This window comes from Heptranchias perlo, chromosome 22, assembly GCF_035084215.1.
Source record: "Heptranchias perlo isolate sHepPer1 chromosome 22, sHepPer1.hap1, whole genome shotgun sequence".
In the NCBI taxonomy this organism is placed as follows: Eukaryota; Metazoa; Chordata; class Chondrichthyes; order Hexanchiformes; family Hexanchidae; genus Heptranchias; species Heptranchias perlo.
Genome location: NC_090346.1, coordinates 39,311,550 through 39,322,715, shown reverse-complemented (window position 1 = coordinate 39,322,715; position 11,166 = coordinate 39,311,550). Strand labels below are relative to the sequence as shown.

Genomic DNA, 11,166 nt, shown 5'->3' with positions numbered 1-11,166 from the left:
CCCCCCCCCTCCCCTGGACAAGGCTTGAGGCTCCGGACGATCACAAATAAATATAAAAAAAAACCCGCGCACGCAGCGCCCCACTGTTGAATGGCTGAGCCTGACGTCAATCACATGACGGCATAGATATTACGCCGCCCCGCCCCCTTTGGCTAGCAAGACAGGTAGTCTCGCGGCTCAGCTGTGTTTTTTTTCGCGGCCGCTTGCAGGTTCGTCGCGTGCCCTAGACGTCATCATCATCACCACCATCGCCACCACCTCAGCCGTGGAACTTAACAATGCATTTTAAAAACATCATTCGCATCGGGACATTTTTTTTTTTGTTTTATTCGTAACGTTCTGACCGTAAACGTCAAGTGATCGTAAAACCCAGACGGCTTTAAAAAAAAACAAGTCACAGCAAGACGATCGCAAAGAACGCTGGGATTTGTAGTTTCCGTTAAGCCGCTCTTCCGTTGGTTTGCGTTCGCCTGACCGAGAAAACGTACTCAAGCTCCCAGAACGCCTCGCCCGCCGAGCGTTGCTACGTCTGTCGCCGAGTCCGGCAGTATGCTGGTGATAGGTTTGAATGTCACTGGCCTATTTTAATGAATCGCAATAGTATGTGCGAAAGAAGTGACTAGAAGTGATGTTCGGCCGTTCGAGAAGCTGGGTCGGTGGGAGCTCTGGGAAGTCCCCGAAAAACATTCATTCGTTGGAGCATCTGAAGTGAGTGTCTGTGTGAAATTGTGGCCAGAGAAACCCTGGAGCTCAGTTACTGACACCGTAGAGTAGCATATCCGGGATGGACCAGGCCTTCGGGTGCAGGCCTGTTACGACAGGGACAAGCCAACTGTGTATCTTAATATTACAATAACGTTTCAACTTGGTACTCCAAGTGGTGCAGCTGCTCCTGCTTTTTAATTCCATATTTAGTGTCAAGTGCTCTTTTCCTGTCGCTTATGAAGCCGCCTTAAGTGCACGAGGGCAACATGTTTTATTTAATTGGTTTGCTGCATAAAAGTTTTTGGAAACGCAGGGCTTATTGTGCGATTATGGATCTGATTTGGGAAAAATGGAGAGGATAAAAAAGGAACGAAGTGTTTTTTTAATTGAATACTTTGATTAGTAGTGTATCGAAGAATAACGTCTTGCCTTTTGCCAAAGCTTGATGAGTTAAAAACCACCTTGAACCCTATAATCTCTTAATATACTTTTCGATAGGTTTTATGCAGAGCATGAGCTTCAAGGTTGATTTTATTTTGATTTTTTTTGTTTGCTAGATATGTTTTCCAAGCCTCCTGACCTGCAACCATTGACATGTTTTTGCATTCGACATTGTTAATAACTAAGTAAACAAAGTTTTAAAAAAGTCTCAGGACGCATTCTGCACTATATCTTATTTTCAGTGTAGTTTTCAACACATCAGTGGTTGAGTGTGTGTGTGTGTGTGTGTGTATAATATCAATTATGGTATTAACATATCAATTGTTTTGAAATATATTTTAAAAATTGGGAATGTGTTACTGCCAGCCATAGTGAGAGAACTTTTTTTTATATAGTGCCTGTTATGTTCTCTGGACATACTGAAGCACTTCCCAAAGTATGAAAAATATTTCTACAGGTAAAACTTATTGGATGAATTCTGAAGAGTTAAATCAGGAGTGAGTTGATTAGTTGTATTGGAAACATATAACACTAGGGGATCTGACCAGTCCTCTGACCTATGTTGAATGTGTCTGGTCTTTACTGGTACAAAAGCAAAGAATAGAAGGAACAATATCCATATTAATCTTTGGTTTTAATTTATATCTTCAGGTTTCTGAGAATTTGTAACACCAAATTTCTTATAATGTTGTGAAATCTCCTGTATATTTCCTTTTGAACAATGGTCTTCTCTAGAGAAGATGGGTGTGCAACCTGCTTCTTGGCTTTGCAAATGCTGCTCGAGCCGTTGCACTTATTGTTCATAAGGGTCACCAGGGAGCTGGTAGGAGTGAGATTAATGATCGAAAAGATCGACTGATGGCAAAACACAAATACCTTGGGATGTTTTCTACATTAAAAGTGATATAAGTTGTCATTGTTTATGTCATTGTTTATGACAAGTTCATCTTAAATTTTCCTTGTAGCCCTGACTTTTTCTTTGAAGGAATGTATGCAAGTCCCCATTTCCAGACTAAGGGGATGAGCGTCATCTATCTCTGGCTTACCAAGAGATCCTTGGTAAAACTAAATTTGTGTAATCTCAAACTGGTTCTCAATGAATGAATTCACTACACACAGTTCCCAATAATTTTTTGCTAAGTAAACTTAACAAAAAACTTAATGAAAAATTGATTTGCTGTTGAACTAGCAAGTTTAGAACTGTTACAGTGCTAAGCATTTTTGGTGATTCAGATCAACTTCCAAAGAGGACTGGTGATATTGTGATGATGTTGAAACATTAAATGTATTTTACCTTCTAGTTTAATTGCTCAAATAATAACCTATGGCAACTGGCTGAAAATTGTAATCTGAACAAATTTTGCATTTTCAATATTATACTAACTTTGGAAATGATCAAACATTGTTTGTATTCTACATTCCACTGTGGAAGAAAACTGAATTTTCTGATTTTTATATTGTTAGGAACAGCTCTGATTTAAACACATGTCATAATGGGAAGTAGGAATAAATGAACTGACCAAATGTTTGGGGGAGTGGTTGACTTTTCAACTTAGTACTGTATTTTATCTTTGTTGAAACCAGATGTTTGACAAAGAAGTTTTTTTTTAGATCTTGCGTCTCACACTTGAATAAAGCGTGTGACAAAAGATTAGTTCCAGTTCACTGATACAGTGGAAGTGACGGTTTAGCTGTTTGCATGTGCAGAGTTCTTAGGAAATAAAATCTCATTTCTACTCTGTTAATTCTGCGTTCAAACAATATGCCACACAGTCAATCAGAGCAGAAGACAGCTGTGAAAATAAAGGGAATTAAAAAAAAACTACCCCTACACTCCACTATTTTCAAATACTATACATTACTGAAGTCTGTCTGTCTCTGTAGGTTTCAAATTCTTATTGTGTATTAGTCCTACATTAAAGGCGCTATATAAATGCAAGGTGGTGTTGTATTAGTAGTAGCAGTAGTTTGGATGGGCAGTTCTGATATTTACTGTGATCCAAATGCAACTTAAACATGGTAGTGGTGTGCCATGCTGCAATACAGCAAATTTATTGAAGCAATCAACCGTATGAGTGACAATGTAAAAATATTGCACATCTTACTGATGCTGAAAGTTACAGGGCCTAAGATATGTTTGAAATACTTTTTACTTGCACTTCAGAAAACTTGGTTAGGATGTAAGTAACTTTGTAGCCAACATTGGCTTTTCTTCTCACCCGCCTCCGCACTGTTGAATATGGAGTCCCTAAAGACTCTATCCTTGGGAGTCGCTCCTCTTCTTCATTTATACGCTGTTCCTTGGCGACATCATCTGCAGACATGGGAGTCAGCTTCCACATGTAGGCTGACGACACCCAGCCCTACCTCTCCACCACCTATCTGACCCATCCACTGTGTTGTCAGGACTGCTTGTCTGCCATCCAGTCTCCGATGAGCTGCAATTTCTTTCAGTTAAATTTTGGATAGACCAAAGTCATTGTCTATGGCTCCTGCTGCAAATTTCGTACCCTTGCCACCAATTCCATCTCCCTTCCCGGCCATTCAATCCTAAGCTGAACTTTCTACTTCATATCCTCTTCATCACAACAATGGCCTACTTCCACCTGCTTAACATCGCCTGCCTCCGCCCCCTACCTCAGCCCATCTGCTGCTGAAACCCTAATCCGTGCCTTTGTCACCTCCAATCCTCCCCTCGCTGGCCTCCCATCCTTTGTAAACTTCAGCTCTTCGAAAACCCTGGTGCCATATCCTATCCTGAATCAACTCCTGCTCACCCATCACCCCGTCCTTGCTGACCTACATTGGATCCTGGTAAACCAACATTTCCAATTTAAAATTCTCATCCTCCTTGTTTAAATCCCTTACGTTCTTGCTCCTCCATCTCTCTGTAACCTCTTCCAGCCCAACAACCCTCCAAGGAACTCTGCATTCCTCCAACTCTAGCCTCTTATGTATCAGCCCCCTCCCCATTGGCGGCCGTGCCTTCAACCACCTACGCCTCACACTCTAAGTCCCTCCGACAACGCCTCCTCCTCTCTACCTCCCTCTCCTTTTAAGATACTTCTTAAAACCCACTTTGACCAAGCTTTCGCTCCTCCTAATATCTTTGGCTTGGTGTCCATTTTTTGATTGCACCTTTTATCAAGCACTTTAGGATGTTATTCCATGTTAAAGAAGTTATATCTATGCAAGTTGTTGTTTTGGAATGGCCGACCACTCCATCGTCCTCCACTGGCGCTCCTCCATGGTCTGACTTCGTGGCACTGCTTCATATGGTTCCACTCCTACTTGTCTCGGGTCAGCTTCCATATTAATGATGCTGACTCTCTGCTGTACCATTCTGCTACTGGCTCTAACTCCAACTCCAGGACTGCTACTTTGCTGTCTGATTGCAGTAACTGGTGGGAAAACCATTAGGAATTTAACCATTGCAGAAGTTTGGTACTCATTTTTGAAGTGACATGGGTGATTAGATATAAAGTGAGGCTTCTGCTACAGTGCTTTCATAATAGTCCTTAAGGGGATTGTCCCTTGGGGACAGAGTACTTTCATAATAAGGTATATAGCTCCTCTGTACCTAATGTTGCTTTACAAAGTTTACAACATCTCTTCCTTCAGAGGAGATATCCTGGTCAAAAAGCAGCTTACTGGACACCCATCGCTTTAGATCTTGCTAGAAAAGTTCCCCTTGAATAACATATTCAGGTCTGTGACTGGCAGATGTCGAGAGAGTAGTCTTTTTAAAAATGGTTTCAAGAAAAAAAAGCTGTCACTTTTTAATGTGTTGATGCAAATTCAGAAGCAATTGTTGCACAAGTTAAGTTGTTTAATATTTTTCGCAGTTACACAAATAAGTTTTTCGAACATTGCTGTAGTAGTACAGAATCCCCTGCCCAGCGAATAGAGTTTATCAATTCCTTACTTCTAATAAATTCTGCACTGGCACACAAGCAATATTGAGTATATTGTTGTTTTACCCCTGATTATGCCATGTTTGTAAAAGAAATGTTAGTGAAATTAGTTTCAAAAGAATGCTGTTAATGTAGTTAAAACAGAATTTTAGTAGTAAAACTAAAGCAGGTGCATTCAGTTTATTTAAAAAGAAAACAAACATAACTGTACATAGTAGCATTGTTAGATAATGTAGCAGTTTTCATATTGGAAATATTTTACAATCCATGGGTCAGAATGGTTGTGCATCTAAATAAGCACTTTCACAATTACAATTAACACTTCTTGGTATTTGAAGGAGCAAAACTTATTTTGTGCCACTGCCTCTAGCAGTGCACATCAGTGAGAATAGGCTCCCACTCTGGCCTGCAGCAGACTTGTGTTATAAGTGAGTTGCACTTTGGGTATGTTGTTGCCTTTTTAGTTTTGTTTCTCTTTCCTCTCCTAAAGGTTCTTTGGCCCAGCAGTGCTCTAGCACATCTCCAAAGTAACTATTATTCACGTATGCCACGATCTTATTGAATGGCGGAGCAGGCTGAAGGGGCTGTATGGCCTACTCCTGCTTTTATTTATGCTCTTATGTATGAGCTTAGATCATGTGAGTCTGCGATTTGATTTGCAAATTAAAATATAACATTTAGTCATTTTCCTTCAGTAAGTTATATTCGCTCCTTGTAATCTGAACTGGAGACTCTATGTTGCTGCTCCAAGATGGGCAGATAGGGGGTGTGTTCACATTGCAGCCGGACATGTATACATCATGTTAGTTGTCCTTTCTACCCAAACCCCAATGAAGAATAGCACACTTGGGAAAGTAATATGCTGTTTTTTTACTCATGTTTTCTGTGGGAGTGGTCCAAATGAAGAAGCTCAAGCTATATTGCTTCTGCTTGAGAAAATAAATGCATCAAACAGTGAACTGCTTGGTTTCCACCTAGTGGTGCTAGAGAAATGTACAATATCTGTAGATGAAAATGCAGCAACTTGTATTGATGTACTGTATGGAAATACCCATTACCCAGTAATTGGGATCTTTCATTCCTTTTCCACCAGCTTTTAGTTTATGTGAAAAGAGTCTACATGTTGAGACATATGTGCTGAAATCCCAATGGGCAACCATGTCATGAACTACAAATTTATTGTTGCTTCAACATTGAACTGCTAAGCATTGCAGTTTGAAGACTTGGGTGCTCATTTTTTCTCCCACCTCTCTCCTGTGGACAATTAGCTGGCCTTTTACATGATATCTTTTTTTGCTGGCTTAGTCAAAAGTGGGATCCATATAGGTAATTAAGGGAGCAGAACATAATCCTAATATGTACTGCAATATATACTGGGTCAGTTATAGCTTGAAAACGCTGATAGACTGTGTATATTTTCAAAACTGTTCAATTCTATTGTAAGTATGGTCTTCCACAGGGATACAGAGCGACCAATGTGATTCCTAGTAATAAGGATATGATCTGATCTTTTGCAGTTTTAAATTAGTTTTTTTTTGTCATGAATTCATAATTAAATGTTAATGTTTCCATAGGTACATGTACCATGTCTTAACAAAGAACACAACTGTGATGGATAGTAATCGTAACCTGCTGGTTGAGACAATTCGCTCTATTACGGAAATTCTTATCTGGGGAGATCAAAATGACAGCTCTGTTTTTGAGTAAGTCACAGTTCACGAACATGGTTTCTCATCTAGGTAGAAAGATCATGAAGTAACATACAATATCCGTTTTATCCACGGACAAATATATTTTATATGGTTTCAGTGTGAGACTTCACTAGCAAATTATCGCTTAAATAGAAATAGATTTGGATATCTGTCTCTTTTCTCTGCATTTCAGGTATGATTCCCTGACAAGTGGCCAGGAAGGCAACTTGTTCACATGTCTACGATGCTGTAATGTAGCCTTCAAAAGCAGAGCCCTTTTATTGTTTTTCCCTTTAACTCCTCTAATGGCAAGACTAAGAACTCCCTGTGTGAGATTTGTGGACACAAACCTGTGTCCTTCCATTACATGGGCCAGCAGGCTGGCACAATAATGTGCGATGCTGCTACCCTGTGGATCATGCTCATAGAATATTGTATCGTTGATGCTTGCTGTTGTCTTTCTAAAGACAAGAGTCTTGTGGTTTTGGACACGAGATAACCAAGCTCACAATTTACTTTAATAACTTTATTGAATAGCATGCGAAATACAGAAAGGATATATAGTTACCTCACTTCTGAGAGCAGACGTACAGTGGTTTCAGCACGCTACCCCCTCAAGTCTGTTCTGTTCCAACAGTCAGTGGCTACATTTACACCCAATTAGTGTTGCTTTATCCAGAACCATAAATCCAGCTTACTGCACAGAGATATCGTTGACGTCTTATTCCGCATATAAAACTCCCCCCGCCCCTTCTGCACAACTGAAATAGACACGAGTAAGGACATTAGACTATGAGACGCACACAAACATTACAGCTTTAACAAAGATGACATTCCACCATGAAAACAGTAACAGTTTTATTAGTGCAGGGATTCCAGTAATTTTTTCATTCTAGAAAAAAATGTACAGCAGTACAAAAACATACTGACCAACTTAACAGCATCTCATTGGCCAACAGTGGCTTCTATTCTTCTATCATCAACAACAACAGCAGTTTGCATTTATATAGTCCTTTAATGTAGAGAAATGCCTCAAGTTGGTTCACAGAGGCTAATGAGAAATAAATGAACGCTAAGCCAAAAAAGGAGCTATTAGGGGGATGACCAAAAACTTAGTCAAAGAAATGGGTTTTAAAGGGGTGGGGGGTGGGGGGGTAGGTTGAGAGGTGGAAGAGTTTATGCAGTTAACTCCGGAGTGCAGGTCCTTCACAGTTGAAGGCACAGCTGTCAACGGTGGTGCAAAGGAAGGAAAGGATTTAAACAAGATGAAAATATTAAATTTGTGGTGTTGATTAAGCCACCGTAGGTGGGTGGGACTTAGTTCAGATAGCAGTGTATCGGATAAGCTTAACTTTAAAGGATGGGTGACTGGCCATGGGGAGTATTGGATTGGTTGAGTCTAGAGGTGACACAGGCATGTATGAGGCTTTCAGCAACAGGTATGCCAAGGTAAGGGTGCAAGCAGATAGTGTTACAGAAATGGAAGTAGGTGGTTTTTGTGATTGAGTGGCTATGGGGTTGGAAGCTCAGCTCAAGAATGAATAGGATGCAGAGGTTGTGAACAGTCTGGTTCAGCCAGAAACAGTGTCCAGGTAGGGAAATTGAATTGGTGGCTAGGGCAAGGAGTTTGTGGCAGGGCCAAAGACGATGGCTTCAGTCTTCCCAATGTTTAACTGAAGGAAATTGCACCTCGTCCAAGACTGGATGTTGAACAAGGTGTCTGACAATACAGAGGTGGTGGAGGGGCCGAGACTGTTGGTGGAGAGGTAGAGCTCGGTGTCTTCAGCGTACTTATGGAAGCTGACCCCCATGTCTTTGGACAATGTCACAAAGGGGCAGCATGTCTATCAATAAGAGGAGGAGGCCAACGATAGATCTTTGGGGAAGTCTTGAGATAATGATGCGGGGTGGGAAGATAAGCCATTGCTGGAGATGTACGATCAGATAGATAAGAGCCGAACCAAGCTACGCAGTACCACCGAGCGGGACAATGGAGCACATTTGTTGTAGAAAGATTGTGTAGTCGAACATGTCAAAGGATGAGGAGGGATAGTGCACCATGGTCACAGTCATACAGGATGTCGTTTGTGACTGATTAGAGCTGTTTCTGTGCTGTGGCAGAGATGGAAATCTGATCAGAGAGATTCAAACATGAAGTTGCGGGAAAGATGGGCATGGATTTGGGAAGTGATGGTATGTTCAAAGACTTGGGAGAGGATAAAGGAGGTTGGAGATGGGGCTGGAGCTTGCAAGGACAGAGGGGCTGAGGGTGGATTTTTTTTTTTGAGGAGGGGGGGGATGACCATGCTTTTAAATGAGAAGGGAGCAGTACCTGAGGAGCAGGAACCAATTAGAATATCGCCTTGTATGGGGGCAAGGAAGATATGTTGGGTGGTCAGCATTTTCATGAGAAAGTAATCAGCGGAGCAGAAGGTGGGTCTGATGGACATGATAAGCCCAGAGAGGACATGAGGGAAGATGGGAAAGAAACCAGAGAGAGACATGAGTTCGTGTCCAGGGCAGGGGGGAGTCTGGGTGGGGGGGGGGGGAAGGGAGGGAAGAAGTTTGGCGATGGGGAAGGGATGGAAGCAGCAGAAGCAGCTGAATGGATGGTTTCAGTCTTGGTGCGAGGAGTTCATGGACTTGTCACATTGTTGGCGGTGAGGTGGGGGGGGGGGGAAGCAGGAGAGAGGGGTTTATGGAGATGGTTGTGGAGAAAACAAGCTAGGACTTGTCTTTGTTCTCCAGGGTGATCTTGGAGCAGCAGGCAATAGACTTGCATGGACGACTTACCACTAAATGAAATAGCTGATTACATTGTAATTGAATACTAATGAAGGACTATTTTTTTGCAGCTTTTTCTTGGAGAAAAACATGTTTGTTTTCTTCTTGAATATCTTGCGCCAGAAGTCCGGACGCTATGTGTGTGTACAGCTGCTTCAGACCCTCAATATCCTCTTCGAAAATATTAGCCATGAAACCTCATTGTGTAAGTATTTATTTATTTCCGAATTGGAAAAAAAACATTCGTATCTGCTCTCTCTTTCAACTTATCCTCCTTGTGCTGTGGACCTCGAGACCACACGAGAGGTATGAACACACTAGATATATGTAAAATAAGTTGTGACTGAGGGTGTTTTTCTCACTGTCCCAAAAATTTAGAAGAGAAGGAGAATTAGTTTTGTTTGCCATATGAATATTACCTGCTTTTATATGACCATACATTTAATTCTTGAAGGGACCGCTCTTGTGAAGTGTCTCTGCTCCTTGCCTGTGGCATTGATTTAAAAATCTCTACTTGATCTCCTGCGGTGTTGCCTATGGTCAGAGAATATGGTCAAGTTCTCAGCCATCTCTGATGTCTTGATCGCTCGCAAGTCTCTGTCTGCCTCTCTCTGTCTGTCTGCCTCTCTCTGTCTGCCTGCCTCTCTCTCTCTGCCTGCCTCTCTCTCTCTCTGCCTGCCTCTCTCTCTCTCTGCCTGCCTCTCTCTCTCTCTGCCTGCCTCTCTCTCTCTCTGCCTGCCTCTCTCTCTCTCTGCCTGCCTCTCTCTCTCTCTGCCTGCCTCTCTCTCTCTCTGCCTGCCTCTCTCTCTCTCTGCCTGCCTCTCTCTCTCTCTGCCTGCCTCTCTCTCTCTCTGCCTGCCTGCCTCTCTCTCTCTCTGCCTGCCTCTCTCTCTCTCTGCCTGCCTCTCTCTCTCTCTGCCTGCCTCTCTCTCTCTCTGCCTGCCTCTCTCTCTCTCTGCCTGCCTCTCTCTCTCTCTGCCTGCCTCTCTCTCTCTCTGCCTGCCTCTCTCTCTCTCTGCCTGCCTCTCTCTCTCTCTGCCTGCCTCTCTCTCTCTCTGCCTGCCTCTCTCTCTCTCTGCCTGCCTCTCTCTCTCTCTGCCTGCCTCTCTCTCTCTCTCTGCCTGCCTCTCTCTCTCTCTGCCTGCCTCTCTCTCTCTCTGCCTGCCTCTCTCTCTCTCTGCCTGCCTCTCTCTCTCTCTGCCTGCCTCTCTCTCTCTCTGCCTGCCTCTCTCTCTCTCTGCCTGCTCTCTCCTCTCTGCCTGCCTCTCTCTCTCTGCCTGCCTCTCTCTCTCTCTGCCTGCCTCTCTCTCTCTCTGCCTGCCTCTCTCTCTCTCTGCCTGCCTCTCTCTCTCTCTGCCTGCCTCTCTCTCTCTCTCTGCCTGCCTCTCTCTCTCTCTGCCTGCCTCTCTCTCTCTCTGCCTGCCTCTCTCTCTCTCTGCCTGCCTCTCTCTCTCTCTGCCTGCCTCTCTCTCTCTCTGCCTGCCTCTCTCTCTCTCTGCCTGCCTCTCTCTCTCTCTGCCTGCCTCTCTCTCTCTCTGCCTGCCTCTCTCTCTCTCTGCCTGCCTCTCTCTCTCTCTGCCTGCCTCTCTCTCTCTCTGCCTGCCTCTCTCTCTCTCTGCCTGCCTCTCTCA

The 11,166-nt window shown here is 43.1% G+C and overlaps 1 protein-coding gene across 1 annotated transcript in view; it reads left to right on the top strand.

Moving 5' to 3' along the window:
- Nucleotides 1-603: 603 nt before the first annotated feature.
- Nucleotides 604-11,166, top strand: part of clec16a (C-type lectin domain containing 16A) — a 261,544-nt gene continuing 250,981 nt past the window's right edge. Inside the window, exons 1-3 of the mRNA XM_068003337.1 lie at nt 604-708; nt 6,635-6,763; nt 9,607-9,740. Of these exons, the coding sequence (XP_067859438.1) occupies nt 629-708; nt 6,635-6,763; nt 9,607-9,740 (343 nt within the window). The 5' untranslated portion in view covers nt 604-628. The remainder of the gene's footprint in view (nt 709-6,634; nt 6,764-9,606; nt 9,741-11,166) is intronic.